The sequence below is a fragment of the Aphanomyces invadans genome (genome assembly GCF_000520115.1).
Source record: "Aphanomyces invadans strain NJM9701 unplaced genomic scaffold supercont1.10, whole genome shotgun sequence".
NCBI classification, from domain to species: Eukaryota; Oomycota; class Saprolegniomycetes; order Saprolegniales; family Verrucalvaceae; genus Aphanomyces; species Aphanomyces invadans.
The window spans coordinates 746111-761809 of NW_008580155.1; the positions used below are offsets into that span (position 1 = coordinate 746111).

The window sequence follows — 15699 nt, forward strand, 5'->3', positions numbered from 1 at the left end:
GTTGTCTCCCGTCGAAGCCACCCCGCGGGCATCCCGTAGAAAGCACATACGAGATTTTTCAAACACACGAATGCGACAGAGATCGGGGTGTCTGCGTTTCTCGACATGTACAACGTCCTCTCATCATTTCAACTACATGTACGAATGGAAGGACTATCGCTATCGAATGGCCACTGCTGTGTACAAAATCAACCAGAAGTTCGTCTGCGCTCTCGGGATTGACACTATATTGACATGAGATGAATAAGGTTGGCTGGTCCGGGACATGAAACAGTGGCAGGATAGAGCACTTGAGCCATACAAGGATCTCCTTCGCATAATACTGGGGAAAGCAGTGGACGTGGCGCATACTGAACACGAGTGCATGGCCGGGTGCACGCCGCAGTAGTCGATCAAGCGACGTTGACGAGAGCGCGGCGGACACACAGATTTGGCGAGCTTGCTGATGCCAGTCACCTAGTTTTTTGGCACGTCAAATGCTGTATCTTCGCAACTTATTTTGAAATGTTTAAAAATTACTGCGGAAAAGCATGGGGGAATTGAGCAGGTCCAGCTTGGCCGCCGTTCCATTGAAACGTTTACACTGAAACCGACACATGAAGCGGAGAGGGGCTGGCGCGAGGCCAGCGGCGCCGTCGGATGGGACCTCGCCCCACTTTATTTCCCGGCATGCGTCCTCGTTCAGCTTCTCCAAAACAGAGCAGGCAAAGCGGGACTTTCTCAAACGGCTCGGGTCCGACCTCCAACGCAACGACGTCGCACCGTCTCCTTACAAGGGCGCGTATACCCTGCCCAAGGCCAAAGAGGTGAAAACTACAGCAGAGGACTTTTACTCGACAATGGAGGTGCGCAGTTGGGGCAGCGGTAGCCACGGCCAGCTCGGGCTTGCCGACGACCGCCACCGCGGGACGCCAGATCTCGTTCTGGCACTGTACCATATTTCCAACAACCTAGAACGTGTGCAGGTGAGAATCATCGGAATGGTCATACCTGCCTTACCCTGAAACGATCATGATGGTTCTAGCTCTCTTGTGGAGACTTGCTCTCCGCGGCCATCAACGAGCTCGGCCACGTGTACGTTTGGGGTCGAGTGCCGCTCGACGTTAGCCAAAATATCAAAGTTCCAGTGCGGGTGGCTGGGCTCGACAACGTCGTGATCCGAGGCATGAGCTGCGGTCCTGGACACATGGCGCTAGTGTCAGATGCGGGGGAGGTTTACACCTGGGGGAGGGGCGAGTCCGGTCGCCTCGGTCACGGCGACGAGCATCAGTATGCTTGAATGCTGCTCACACAGCGTGCTTAAAATGGTTTCTGCTTTTAGCGCGTACACCCCTCGCCGAATCACATCCATCTTTGCCATGCACTCCATTGTAATCAGGTACGACATGCTATTGTGCATTCTTGACTTGAACACGATCGCATGTGGGCCCTAGACAAGTTGCATGCGGGGAAGAGCACACGCTGTTTTTGGCATCCGACGGCGCCGTCTTCAGTTGTGGAGGCGGTCGCGCTGGACAACTGGGCATTGGGACGTATGTCAATTGCGTCGGGGACCCGTGTCGGGTGCCTATGTCGCCAAACACCACCACCTTCGTTCACATCGCTTGCGGGATGAATCATTCTGCCGGCGTCGCGGACACGGGAGTCGTGTATACTTGGGGGTGGGGCGAGCAAGGACGGTTAGGCCATGGCAACGAAGATTCCCAGCCAAGGCAAGGCTCTCTGCGATCTCAAACGTCGACTCCAACCCGTTCATTTGTAGTGCCAAGTGTATTGATGGACTCCGGCATGTCCATGTCACGTCCCTCAGTTGCGGGGGCGCTCACTCCCTCGCACTGACGTCGTGCAAAAAGGTGAGCACACCAGGATCGCGGCGCTGGATCTGACACCGAATCGTGGAGGTGTTTGCATGGGGATGGGGGAGTTTTGGACAGGTATTCCACAACCGGGCCAAGATGCCGCTAACTTTTTCATGGCTACAGTTGGGGCTGGGCTCGTGTCACGATGCTTTTGTCCCCAAAGCGATCAAAGCTCTCGAAAACGTTCATGCGGTTGCGTGTGGGTTTGGCCATTCGGCTGCAGTGACGGAAAACGGCGTGTTGTATATGTGGGGATTTGGCGAAGAGGGGCAAATTGGCACGGGAGACGAGCGGAACCACGAAACGCCGCACGTCGTGTGGACTGTGCCCGCGACAGACGACAAAGCAGGGACCGTCGACCCGCCCAAAGTGTTGCATGTTTCACTGGGGAAGGCGCACTCCATGGCCGTGGCGGTGCTTGGCATGCACCGCGACCGACGAAAACGACTCAATCCCGAGACCATTCGACGTGCGGCCATCTCGTTGCAGTGTTTTGTTCGCCGGATTGTGGCACGGATCAAGGTGAAAACCTCTCCTTTGGCATCAAGAGCGCCATCCTGATATGTCCACGTGTGTCGCTAGCTCAAGAAGCATCGGCGAGTACGCGACAAACGAATGCAGGAAGCTGCTGCAGCTGCGCTGGCTCGCCGGCGGGAGGTCGAAGCCCACCAACAACTGCTGGCTGCGATGAAAGAGGATGAAGCAAAAGCAATCGTGACTCAAGCTCGCGCGAAAGTATTGGCAGAACTGCATCGGCAGCAGATGGAGCGCAATGCAGCTAGTTGTATACAACGCAGGTTGCGTGGGTGGAAGGTGAAGCTACGATTTCGAGCTGTACGGCAACAGCGCCTGGTTGAAATGACGGAAGCTAAAAGGGCCGCAGCAATGGCTTGCGAAGAAATGGCGTTCCTGACGTTGGTCGAGCGAGAAGCCTCGAATGTGGCTACGAGTGAAATCGTGACGGAATTCCTCAGTGCATTGCAAATCGACGTCGGGTCGGAGGAGGCGCAACGAGCAGAAGAGAAGTGGCGTACAGAAGAGTCAGAGGCTCTCGCCAAGGCACACCGCGCGATGCAGCTGCAGGTTGAACGAGATGATGCTGAGAGAAAACGGGCTGCCCAGGATGAAGCACGACAGCTGCGTGAGATGCAACGACAGGAAGCCATTGTGGCAGCCGAGGCGAAGCACCGCGCGCGTCGTGATCGCGAGATCGCTGACGCCAAGGCAAAGTTATTGGCACGCAAACAGCACGCAGCAGCATCCATTCAGCTAACATCGAAAGCGTCGAAGCGAGCCGAAAAGAAGCGACGACTCCAGGACAAACTCAAGCAAAAGGCCGCCGACGAATTCAATCAGAGTCGGGAAAAGCGTGACAAAATTCGTGCCGAGTTGGCAGAGCAGAAGAAGTTACTTGAGGACAAACGCCAGGAACAGCAGCATTTCGCGGCGAGGATGGAAGCAGAGCGACACCAGCGGATCTTTCGAAAGAGTCTCAAGGACGCTCCTTCAGTTCGACCCACCGCCGCATTTCAAGTGCGTGCGTCATTCATAGCAGAAGCGCTGTCGTCCTACCGTGGTAAGATTCATCGTCTAATCATCTAATGGTCACCCGATAGTACTCCCTGGCGAGCCCAAACCAAACTATGTATTGGACCCGAAAGGCGCCGGAATGGTTGGCGCCCCAGCCGATGCCACAACGCTCCCCCGACAATCGAAAGTCCGCATATTCAGAGAGCTCCAGAGGTCCAAATCGTCGTCGGATGGGGCGAGGGCAGTAGCGTCGGCGCATAGCAATAACCACGCGGAGTGCTGACACAAACGGTTACGAATGTGTTGATCGGTTTCATGGTGTTTGAAACGGTAGCAGCTGCAAACCCACCCACGCATCCCGTCAACCTCCACGAACGAGGAGTCGACATGCCCAAGTTTGACTTGCCCAAGATCCACCGACGACATTACACCCCCGAGGAAGTGTCGGTGCACAAATGTGCAGAGGTACCGTCGTCCGTCCGTTGGTTCATCCAACCCCACCGCCGTAGGACTGCTGGGTGGTTGTGTTCTCCCGCGTCCTCGATCTGACGGAACTCGTGGCCAACCATCGAGGCGCGCTCACTCAGCCCATCGTGAATCATGCTGGCGAGGACCTCACGCACTGGTTCGATCCAGATACCCGCGATGTATGAAAGGCCAACTGCATTCAGACTGCATTCACTGGGACGTAACTCTGCGCACAGGTGCGCACCCACATCGATCCTGATCGCAACCTCCGGCTTCCATTCTTACCGCACGGACGCTTCTTGCACGTTCCGCCCCCCGAACCCGTCTCCACTTGGAACACACTCGACCTCAAACCGTGGTGGAACGTAAGTCCTCGGTCACTCCTCTCGTGTGGCTCGCCACCTGCGCCTTCACAACAATGTGCATGTAGGACGACCAGTACTTCATTGGGTTTATCACGCAGCGAGTTCGCACGATCCAAGTTGTCAACACACTGACGCACCAAGTGCATTCGCTCGACGTGTGCACGGAAGAAACGGTCGAAGAAATCCAATACCGATACATCGACCTCAACTTTAACGCACATGCGGCGAGCTACACGTGGAAGGTTGGTACACCCGTCCACTACCATCACTTGGTTGACAAGGCGCTGGTAGTACTTGGACGGAGACGAATTTGTCCCGCTCGACATGGCCAAGACTCTGGCAGAGAATGGAATCCCCGACGAATCGCTCGAGTTTGAAAAGCTCGGCATGGATGCGGACGAATTCAAGCCGATTGTGCACATTTACTTCAACGACGACTTGACGATCTTGTAATGGACAACATGGAATCAATGATTCGTGTTGGCATGTTACAGGCAACAGTACGGCAGTGTTTCAGATGGCATGTTACAAGTACGAGTTGTTTTTGAGCTCTTGGGCCCTACGGAAGGAGCACACGCGCCGATCGGCGACAGGTGGAAGGACAGCGTGGACTTACAAACTGCGGACAAACAGCGTGCGGTCGACTCGGTGAATGGATTCCGGCAGGCGCAGCGTGGGGCGGTCGATGCCCAAGCTTTTCAAGCCTGAGACCCACACTGAGGTTTAGCGAGGCTGTGGCGCATCGTGGAGCTCAGATTTCACATTCTACCTTGGTCGTACTGAGCAATCGAGATCGTGCCTTGATTCGTCACGTCGAACATGGTGAACATGGTACTAAGATCGGTTTCGTTGAAGAACGCTGCCTACGACACTCAATGACCCAGTGGTGAATTGGTCGGTCCACGGAAGCGACACTTCGTACCGCGCTTCGACTTTCACGCGACGATCGCATGACTTCCAGCTGCTGGATTAAGAACTCGCGTGGATTTGCTGGTCGGCGGTGCAAAATCAACGTGCAAAGTTCCTACAAGTAACGAGGGATGCATTCGCCACATCGGGCACACAACGTGGAAGGTGCACCTGGAACACTTCGTTCAGCTTGTTCGCCTGAAGGTACTGCGTCGCGAGTTCCTTGGGGTCGAGAGTGTCGAGCGCTGCCGTCGGCTTGGCATTTCCACGCCCTGCCATCGCCTGCGCCGCTTCGACTTGAAGGATGTGGGTGACAGTTACGTAACTGTAGAGGCGTTGAAACGGCCAATAAATTGGTCAGCGCACAGCACAGGCCCAGGCAGCGGCGCCAGCACCCGCCTGCATGTACATCACAATAGCAGCGCTCCATGCATCGATGCCACTGTCGCTAGAGTAAGACGAGGGCGAACGTGTCGTCCGCCGTCCTATGGTCTCCAACATCCATGTCTAACGTTATGCCAAAAAAAAGTCAACGCACCCTTCGTCGCACAGGATGTTTGTATGGTACATGTTGCAACATAAAAATGGAGTGCGAATACATTTTTGGATCTTGAACGGGTGCGGGTTGCACTTCAAGAAATTTCGTCGGCTTGCTTGCCTGGGCAAGGGCAATGCGTGGCTACATCCCATGGACAACCCTGGCGGCGCGGCGCTAAGAGACTCGACATTCAACCTAGAGGTCGTTTTCGAGTGAGGCGGTAGTCGAGTGTCTCCTTTGACAATCCGCTCGATGCAACGCAACGGCAACCAACACCTCGAGTTGATCTTGGTCGTGGTCGGGAAAAGTACGAACAGCGACATGTGACCCCGGGCGCTAGGTTTTTCGGAATTGCAAGAAGCATCGCGCATTCAAAGACAACGTCGTACGTGAACTACGCGTGCTCCACGCGACGTTGCTGGAGGCGCCGTGTGGAATAACCACGGTATGCGCGATCATAAGTGCGGAGGTCGACATCCTCCAAGAAGGCGCCAAGGGCGAGGCCATCCGGGAATTCAATGCCAACCTAGCCGCCTTGAAAGAAGCATTCATTGCTGCGTCGTGGGACTCAATCCGTGCCGAGGAGTTGAACGGTGATACCTCCATCTGTTGCTGAAAACACTCCATCCGCAGCCCTCCCGTGCGATGGACAGGAGGCGCCGATCATCTCGAACACGCCTCGTCGTGGAAGTTTGTGGCGTGGCGACCCCCCTTCCGGTGGAACGTGCCGCAAGACTCCGCGTTTTCATTTCATTGACGAACAGTTGGCTGGGGAAGTACGAGTCCTGGTTTGTGCATTGAGGACGCCTCTAGATTGTCCGGAACAAAGTCGTTATCCGAAGAAGTGCCGTCAAATGCGAGCTGTCGACCTTTTCGCTGGGTTATTGCTACCGTCCAAAGGAGTGAACCAACACACGATAGACACCACATCTTGTGAATGACAGGGAAGTTTCCAGTGCTTGCGCTTGTTTCGTCCTTTCGTGTACTTGTACCACCGTTTGCTCTGAATCGAAAGTAACACTGGCCTCACGACCAGCTTGCTATGCATCACATGATGCACATTTTGGTTGTGTGATCCGTCAAAGTACCTTGTCCGGTCGGACCTGTCAGTTCGGTCGAGCGGCGAAATGGAAACGCTGACAGCATCATGTGATGCATCCAGACCGCGTGCCATCCAACTCCAGTGGACACGCCTACGAGGTGTAGACACTTGGGTTGGGGCGCCAACGACAGAGTTGCCGCGGGCATCGCTCGCCGTCCCACCATGATTGCTCAAGCGAAAGGACGGAGGCGGCTATCGGTCGGCTTATCGAAACAATGCAGAGCAGTCACACAAACGCGCCTCTGTGGCCACTCCTCCCGGACGAAACGACACGGGCCAGGACCCACCGTAATTCCTGGCTTTGCGCAACCTGGCGAGATTTCAGTTCGACATGTAATCATGGAACCGTCCACATTCCTGCACGAGCCTGCCGACACAAGCAACGTTCCACTCTGCCGTAGCACGCACCCTGACACTGTCATGAGTGTCCACGCCGCGGCGAGCAATAGCGCGCCTCTCGCGGCTTCCACACGAGGCGACGAATGCCTTGCCTGGACCTTGGCACCCCCCGGTCAAGCCGCCCACCTTGGCCACCTGTATTCAAACTGGCTGCGCAGCTCGCTACGGTACATGGCATAAATTGGAATTGCGATAAGTTGAAAGGAATTGTTTATTTTATTCTGCCTTTCACACTTGGAGAATGTATGGCTTCGATTTGGATGGAGGTTTATTATTTATAGCATCTCGAGTTCGCAATCGCCAGTGTGCAATTGACGTCGCCATTCATCCACGCGTGGTGTGTCGGCGTATCGACCGACAGGTAGAGCGCCATGGGCAACACGTGCATGTCCGCCAAGTACGCCAAACAACGCCTTCCTAAAGCGTCCCACACGGACGACGATGACGGCTCGTTTACCCGCGACAAGCCCATGATTAGCACGACGTTCTCGGACCCACTAGAATCGAACCATGCACCACCACCAGCAAGAACGTCGCTGCTGAAAGAGTACCCACCACACCCTCACACGATGAATGAATCATCTGTCGCAGACGCCATTCGATGTCTTCGTGACTCGGCGGATCTGAAAACGCTGTCAACGCTCGCTGCAGTGACGCATCAACCAGGCCCGACACGGAAATTCTCCCTTCTCACGAGCGATCTCCCGGACAACTTACCTCGGCCATCGGCTCGCTTGTTTAAACTCTCCCCAGATACCGTCGCTCCATCGTCATGTCCATTTCCCCTGTCGGCTGTCGTGGTGCAGAGCCCTGACCGCACCCCGCCGTGTACGACGCACGTCACGTCGCACGCCAACCTCCGCGACATTGAAGCATCGTCCCACGACACGATACGCCAGACGAAGGAAAACTTGGACCTGCTTCGGCAGATTCAAGCCATGCACGATGAAGCGGCGCGCCTCAGCCGCACGTCTTCATCCGTGTCTGATCAATCAAGTAAGATGTCGGCATCCAGTGACGCCCGGTCGAACTCGTCGACAATTTTGCATCAAGTCCCTATTACGCAGCCAGTCCGGCGATCGTCGGCCACGTCGTCGTCCGGTGCATCTGCTCGCGCCTCTGTGGTACATGCTTTGTCGCCATTGCTTGATGCGCTAACAGGATATTGTCGCAGATAAATGCCGCCCCTTCCGAGCCGCGGTCGCCGTCGTTTGGAATTTCCACGGCCCCGATTGTAGTGTCACCTGCGCCATCGGTCGCACTCGACGATCGGTCGTCGTCACTCTTTGTTGTCGGCGGTGCAGACCACGTCAATAGGTATAGTGTCGGTGACAGGAGCTCTGGAGGCATCCCGATGCTCAGTGAGCGCGGCGAAGAAGCAATTGAAGGCCACAAGCCGTCCATTTGCTTTTCGTCCCCTCGGTCGTCATGCCCGGTGATCGACACCGACATGACCCGCGACGATTCGTTTGTGTGTTCGCCGTCGTCACGCTCGATCGCGAGTCCGACGAGCAACCCCAGCCACTCGTTCTCGATGAGTCCCCGCGCCAACTCGTTCAATTTTGCCGTGCGACCCACTGCCCTCAGTCTCGAGTCGCTCCGATTCACCCAAACGTCCGTCGACTTTGGACGTGACACTGCTGCCTTCGGCATGCGAGACACGTCCGCATCCTTTGGCGGCGCCTTTCGAGACACAAGGTCCTCCATGGCGTTCGACGTCGGACTGTATCTGTGACCGTGTTGCGTGTTCCTAATAAGTTATTCCCGTGAGCTTGAGCATGTCGTCTCTGGCTCCCCATGGCCAAGCGAGTTGTGTCTCGCCAACGACGGCTCGCTCGAACTAAAGACACTTGATGGCATCGACTTCTGCACCGAGTGAAGAAGTGTCGCTGGAGTGCTCCATGACGTAGGCGCGCTAGATCTGGCGCAAGTTCGCACGGTCTTGGTGGGGCTCCAGTTGCCGCCCTTGCCACTGAACTTCTCTCACCTGCACCCCAACAACGCAACCATTATACGAATGTAAGGAGCAATTTGCACTATTTTCAAATCGTCCATCGGGCGTGCATGCGACTAGAAGGCGGGGCTGGAACGCTTCCGTTCCTGCGCTGTTGTGTGCAATCGCATCCTGACGCTGTCGCGGCCCACGCGCCGCCGTTGCGAGGTCTAGCGCGCCGTCCTGCGTACACAAGAGCGAGGGGTAGCTCGGACGCCAGCTATTGCGTTATTTATCGTACCACTGACGAATAAACTCGACCAATCAGAGCACAACATCCTGTCTCTACTGCTCGCACAAGCAGCTCGGCAGGCGAGGCGACGATGTCGATCGTAGCCACGACGCAAGGGTACAAGAAGAACCAAGGGATTCTTCGGCCGTGGAGGTCTCGTCAGTTCACTTTGCTCAGCGATGGGTGGTTCATGTGGGACAAGGAGCAAGCGTACGTGCGTCTCTTCACGAACTGTTCGTCACCGCATCTCGTAGAGGTACCCGCGGCAAGTGCTGGGACTTGGTCGAGGTACACACATAATTCTTTGTGCCGGCACGTTGATGTCCTCACGAAAATCGTGCTTGACTCGGATGTAGACGGTCATCGGATCCACGTTGACGAGAGTGAACCAGTACATCACGTTTCTCGTGACGTTTGAAGATAACACGAGTTTATTGGGGTTCACGTCCGAAATCGAAGCCCAAGAATGGAACGACATGATGCAGGAAATCGCAGGTGTGTCCGACCGCTGGCCGCCGACGTCACATTCTATTAGACGAAAACGCCGCGGGACGGCGCGAGTGGACGGCAGGGTTCAAGGACGCTTTGAAAGCGCAATACATTTTGACTGTACGGTCGACATGCATCATACGACGACCAACGAATGTTTGGTAGCGGCGGACGCTTGTGCTCAAGATCAAGCCCCGCGACTGGAACAAAGAGTGGCAGTTCTGCTTGCGGTCACAGCCCGGCGATGGCCTTTCCATGCAAGTGCGCCGAATGAAGCGAATGTATGGGGTGCGTTGTAAAAGCGTTTTCTCGACCCAGTACCATGAGGGAGCCCATGATGCCGCATGTAGTTGTGGCTTCAATTCAACCAGTATGCCCTCATGCTGGTCGACGCAGTTGTCCACAGTCCGGACCCTACCGAGTTCGAGCGCGACTACAACGAGACCGACAGCCGCGAGTACGCTCCATCTCGATTTTGGTCGTGGAGTTGACACGGCACTGTGCGTTAGGTGGTGGTACGACCCGTCGCAGCCCCACATGATCATCTACCAAGTCGGCCCGTTGATTCTTAAAGTGGCGGCGCAACACTGGAGCTGTGCCAAGCAACTCCAGCAAGACATGCGGTTCCTCGGGTCGTTCAAGGAACTCTACGACGTGTTCCGAACACTCGCCATCGCGACAGTGCAGGGCGACAAATTTCGCGACGTTCAGCAGCTCAAGTTTCCGCTCGTCTCGACGCTCGAAGTACGACGTTGCACGTCCTTTGCATGGTACACATGATCCGAATGCAACAGGCTCGAGACATGCGAGTTGCTGTCTTTGCTCAACCGATTGGGGACTCGCACCCAGTCGGCGTTCCAAGCCAACAAATCCACGCGTTGCTGACAAATATGAAGTTCACGCGACCCGCGCAGGTCCTCGATGCGCTCCCGTACAAGGAGTTGCCCCGCTTTTCGTCCATCTACCGGTGTGCGATCTCCGTCCATTGTCCTCGGGGGCTCATACACCACGGTGCTGATGGCGTGGAATGGTAGAAGCACAGTCTCCGATGACATGTACTTGATGCAAATCGAATCCCCCTATGCCAATGTGCTACGAACGTCGTTGCGCCCGACGGCGGCGATGGCGGGGTGTTTTGTGCGTTGCGATGAGACTCGTCCGATCGAAATGCTGAGCGATGCCGACTTGGCTAACATGAAGGCCGAGTTGGAAAAGAGCAAGAAGGGGCTCGTCCACTACCTCAACATGAAAGGCATCAAGAGCAAGTTTGAGCTGCTGCCGTACTTGGACTTGATGTACTTTTCCACCGACATTGTATCGACCGCGGTCAATAAGCGCGCGACGAATGTCGTCGGGTCCAAAGTGTACGGCGACGTCGTCTTTACGTACAACCCGACCCACAGCCGGCTCCCTCTCGATTTGAAGGAAGCGTTTGTGCTGAATCGTGCTGCGGGCGACATCAAGCACTACGTGTCGATGCTGCGCGAGCCAGACATTGCATCGAGCTCCGTACGTTGGCTGCCGACGATCCTGCTTCTTTGGTTTTGCATGTGAATGTGTGAGTCGGGGGAGGGTGTGTTCACTCTAGACTGCTGTCATGTTGACCAGGTCGAGCGGTACGAAGCAAACATCATGCAAACGATGGCAACGACGATCGCGGACTTTGCCGCTCGCCTCGTGACGTTGGGCGATGCGATACAAGAACATGCCACGATGACAATGCAAAATTCTGAACCAGCCGTCGACAGCCGCGACGTCATTTACGTCTCCGACGGCAACCACCTACGCGAGCACATGCGCAACTATGGCATCAACTTGTGTTTTCTTCCAGCTGTGTTGGGCTCGTTGGCGGTACGCCGCTCGATGCATCGTCGACTAACAAGCTGCAGTGCATCGGTGACTAGTTGGTACAACATGGTACACAGACCGTTGTCATGTCGGAAATCGTCGCGCGCGTCGCCAAGGTGGGGGCGACGTCGGGTTGAGCGAGACAGCTCATGGGTGGCATTGTGTAGCACATGCTTCGACATCAGTTGGTGCGGCACAAAGACAAGGCACGCACACCCACTGCCGTACAATTGTTCAACTCGATCCTCCAAGGGCTCGCGGAAGCGTCGCCGCATACCAGTCAGTTCTGGGGAGTTGATCTGCCGCTGTGGTGCACCCTCGGCCCCTATTCCGCATGTACGCTTTGACGTCGTATTTGCCGATCGATCCATGCCAGTGGAATAACTCGCTTCTTGCCCACAGCCCTCTCGGTTGTGCCCCATAGCGTCATGAACACCGAATTATTTCATGGCCGATTGAGGCAAAACCCGGCGCCGCTGTACATGGCACTGCTTCGGACGCTGCGCCTGACTCTGACCAGCCGCGTGATCAAGAAGCTCCTCGCCGACGGTAATACGCTCAAGTTACCGCCGTTGGAAGAAGAAGACATCGTATCGTTTCAAAAGACGAAACTTGTGACGGCCTGGTCCAACCTCCAACACACAGACCTCACGTCGTTCACGCAGCAGTTGTTGCATCTCGAAAAGCTGTACCAGACGACGCTCATGCCGTCGCGGCATAGCACGATGCGCCAGCACAACACCGCGGGACACGTCGTACAGAGCAAGGGCGATGGATATCTCGAGCTCTTTCGCACAGTCGACGAACGCGTGTCGGGGGTCCTCGAAGGCACGAGCGACAACGTCGAGGAGTACGGAATCGAGCGCAGTCTTCTTGCGAATTTGCACAAGGCGATGGCGTGTGCTAGGCATGGACTCCTCCTTTGACAGTTCGTGTACTTCACGTGCGATATTCCTAGGGCCGCCGACGTTCCGGCCGTCCGCGCGACTTTGACGGATGTCCAAAGGACGATGGATCTCCTTCCGTCACACGCGTTGGTTCCAGTCGGCGTTTATCTTGTCATGGTATTCCTTGAAATGTTCCTTGTTGAAAACGAGCCGCCCCAGGCCGTCGAAACCCTTGTCGCCGTGTACATTCACGCGTGGAGGTGGCTGCGGCTCTTGTTTCGGTACATTTGCCCTGCACGTGGCTTTGTCGGGAAACAACATGTACATCCCCCTAGACCCGGCAACATTTCGCAGCTCATGATCGAATCGTCGTCGCACATGCTATCGCTTGTCGTACTCGTCAAGTTGCGTCAAGTTCTCAAGACGTTTGCCACCCAAAACGTGTCAATTCAGAAATTTTACGCGATGCTAACGCTGCTGGTCAAGAGCATGCCATCGTGGCAAGACCTAGCCAAGTTCCTCGAGCCGAAAAACTGGTTCAAGAAGGTCGAGCAGCACTTTCTCGGCCTGCGGGCCATGTACCTACCCAAAGCGCTCCTCGACGACCTGCAGGCGATCCCACCCTTCGACTTATGCGACAATTCGTTCTGGGCCACAAACGGCCTTGCGTTCGTCGAGGGCAACATGATGGGCATGAGCCTAGACGTCGAGCAGCGCAATATTGCCGCGAACCAGCAGCGGGACCCGGCGCTCCATGCGTTTTCGAACGCGCAAGCGAATGCTCCAGTCCGCAACATCGACTTCAACGTGCTGCAATTCCCCTTACCCATGAAGAATACGGTGCAGTTTGTCAGTTGCGGCTACCGCCATGCGGCCGTCATCACGACGAGGGCCGAGTTGTTCACGTTGGGCTACGGCGAATGCGGACGGCTTGGGCACGGAGACGAAAACGCTGTCACCCAACCAAAGCACGTCGACTTCTTCACTGGTATTCCGGTGAGCCATGTCTCGTGTGGTCGTGAGCACACGATGGTCGTGACGGCGGACGAGCGCGTGTTTGGATTTGGATGGGGCGAAGCCGGACGTCTGGGCACCGGTGAGAGCGGCAAGTGCTTGCAGCCCTCGCAAGTGACCAACGTGCCACCTGTGAGTAAAGTCGCTTGTGGACGAGAACACACATTGATGCTGTGTACATCGGGTCAAGTCCTGGCGTGTGGAGCAGGATATGGAGGCCGGTGTGGCGTTGGCTCTGAAGACGACGTGCCAGTGGCGACGCCAGTCGTGATTGAGAATACTCCCGTCATTGTCGCGATCGATGCCGGTGAATGTCATTCCGCTGCGATTGATCGTGACGGCAACGTGTACACTTGGGGGTTTGGCGGGTCCGGGGCGCTCGGACGAGGCTCCCTTGAAAACGACGTCGTACCGCTGCAAGTGCCGCTGCTCAAGGCCTCCTCTGTTGGCTGCGGCGCGTACCACACAGTCGCGGTGCTGCTCGACGGCACCGTGTACGGATGGGGGGACGCTTTGGCGGGCCAGCTCGGAGATATCGCAGTCACTCTTGGTGACATGCGAACTACTCCGCACAAGATTTCGATCGGTCAAGTTGTGGCAACTCAAGTCAGTTGCGGGTCGTTCACGACAGCAATCGTGTCGACTACCGGCGAGGTACGGGTAGTTGACGTCCGTGGCCATGCCATGAATGGATCGCGGTGCTTGGCGTAGGTGTATCGGTGGGGATCACCGGAAGCGGGCAACGGCGCGCCGTTGAACAAGATGGACGCGTGTCCGACAAAGGTCGAGATGCCGGACGGAGTGCGCATGGGGGTTGTGTCGTGCGGTACGTCTGAGTGAATCGTTCGTGGCACTTGTGGGAGTCAACTTGGCACGTAGGAGCGTATCAAATGATGATGGCAACGGCGGTGGCAACATTTACATTTCAAAAGGACGAGCATTTTTGTATGTAAATGGAAAATCATGCAGCAAGAGAGCGCATACACGAGTTCAGTGGATTGGGCTCCAACCGCCGAGCGGGGTTGGGCATGGTGTCTATGTCTGCGCCTCCTTTATCGCTTGCTCCAGGGCATGTGGCTGCATCGTTCCGAGCCGCATCATGCGGACGTCGCAGAGTAGAAGGAATATACCAAGCGCAAACCCCAGCAGCTAGACGGAATCCCCATTGAGCGTTGGATCGTATAGGTGGCGGTACCTGCGCCGACCCGCCAACAATGGCGACCCGCCCAACATAAACGTTGTTGGTTTGTGCGTTTTCGAGGAAAACATCGCGGCACCAGGACGACCCAGCTTTTGGACACACAGGTTGCGTCGAGTTGAGAAAAGGCAGTATCGATGGGAGGGCACTTGCGGAAGTTGACACTGTGCAATTACTAGAGCAGTAGATGCCCTGGATCGAGTTGATACTTTGGGCCATCGTGATGTACTTGAGGCCAATGTGACTAACCAGACGCGATGACGCAGCGGAACGATCAGCAAGCACACGTACTTTTGAACTCGAGAGAGGTCGAAGTACCCACAGCAGAACCAACTATCTTGCGTTTTCCTCCACTTGGCAGGGTCCGTCGATGCGTAATCGTTCAGGTTGTCCACGATGGCTTCCTCCAGGTACACTTCGGCCGTCTGCGCAAACTCGAGCGCCTTGGAGTCGTTAATCACCATATTAAACTTGAGGGCCATGCTGCCTGCCATGACGAGGACGACGCCCGTGATGAACCCGCATAGACAGTACTATGGAACCAAACCACACATGACTCGATCAGCTTTTTTTCCATGTCGACACCGAGAGGTAGAGCGTACGATGCCAAGAGCGTAGTTCCGTTTGTTGCGGGTCACGCACAAGCGCTGCTGGCGGAGCCCGTACAACCCGAGCGCCGCCAGGAGAATCAGTAGCCCCGAGCACACGATCGACGACCAGTACCCCACTTTCGGGATCGCGTACGTGTCGCTCTGAAACAGCAGAATGTACAGCGTGATCAAGAGCAGCGCAAACCCCAAGATGAGCACGATGAAGTTCCACACGTTCAGGAAGCGCTTCGACACGAGCGACACCCCCATCGTCACTG

At 56.0% G+C, this 15699-nt stretch overlaps 6 protein-coding genes across 6 annotated transcripts; 4 read left to right on the forward strand and 2 right to left on the reverse strand.

The window, feature by feature from the left end:
• Positions 1–596: 596 nt before the first annotated feature.
• H310_05902 (hypothetical protein) lies at positions 597–3672 on the forward strand (the record flags this gene model as incomplete). Its single annotated transcript, XM_008870759.1, has 9 exons — positions 597–965; positions 1025–1269; positions 1322–1378; positions 1434–1712; positions 1763–1853; positions 1902–1934; positions 1983–2381; positions 2442–3432; positions 3476–3672. 9 exons carry the CDS (start codon positions 597–599, stop codon positions 3670–3672), a joined length of 2661 nt encoding a protein of 886 aa, XP_008868981.1.
• Positions 3673–3704: 32 nt separating this feature from the next.
• On the forward strand, positions 3705–4675 carry H310_05903 (hypothetical protein; the record flags this gene model as incomplete). Its single annotated transcript, XM_008870760.1, has 5 exons — positions 3705–3854; positions 3899–4036; positions 4094–4222; positions 4288–4464; positions 4514–4675. The coding sequence occupies 5 exons, from the start codon at positions 3705–3707 to the stop codon at positions 4673–4675; spliced, it is 756 nt and encodes a 251-aa protein (XP_008868982.1).
• A 72-nt stretch (positions 4676–4747) lies between these two features.
• Positions 4748–5410, reverse strand: H310_05904 (hypothetical protein; the record flags this gene model as incomplete). Its single annotated transcript, XM_008870761.1, has 5 exons — positions 4748–4781; positions 4839–4926; positions 4992–5085; positions 5145–5246; positions 5303–5410. The coding sequence occupies 5 exons, from the start codon at positions 5408–5410 to the stop codon at positions 4748–4750; spliced, it is 426 nt and encodes a 141-aa protein (XP_008868983.1).
• Positions 5411–7481: 2071 nt separating this feature from the next.
• H310_05905 (hypothetical protein) lies at positions 7482–9019 on the forward strand. The gene is made up of 2 exons (XM_008870762.1): positions 7482–8294; positions 8345–9019. Exons 1-2 carry the CDS (start codon positions 7542–7544, stop codon positions 8903–8905), a joined length of 1314 nt encoding a protein of 437 aa, XP_008868984.1. The 5' UTR covers positions 7482–7541; the 3' UTR covers positions 8906–9019.
• Positions 9020–9453: 434 nt separating this feature from the next.
• Positions 9454–14614, forward strand: H310_05906 (hypothetical protein). The gene is made up of 17 exons (XM_008870763.1): positions 9454–9605; positions 9650–9683; positions 9752–9890; positions 9931–10004; positions 10050–10172; positions 10235–10341; positions 10394–10628; positions 10679–10851; positions 10919–11393; positions 11493–11735; positions 11789–11848; positions 11900–12068; positions 12135–12639; positions 12691–12900; positions 12955–14287; positions 14345–14459; positions 14513–14614. The coding sequence occupies exons 1-17, from the start codon at positions 9487–9489 to the stop codon at positions 14584–14586; spliced, it is 4188 nt and encodes a 1395-aa protein (XP_008868985.1). The 5' UTR covers positions 9454–9486; the 3' UTR covers positions 14587–14614.
• A 54-nt stretch (positions 14615–14668) lies between these two features.
• On the reverse strand, positions 14669–15691 carry H310_05907 (hypothetical protein; the record flags this gene model as incomplete). Its single annotated transcript, XM_008870764.1, has 4 exons — positions 14669–14782; positions 14829–15075; positions 15123–15364; positions 15434–15691. 4 exons carry the CDS (start codon positions 15689–15691, stop codon positions 14669–14671), a joined length of 861 nt encoding a protein of 286 aa, XP_008868986.1.
• Between the last annotated feature and the right edge of the window lie 8 nt (positions 15692–15699).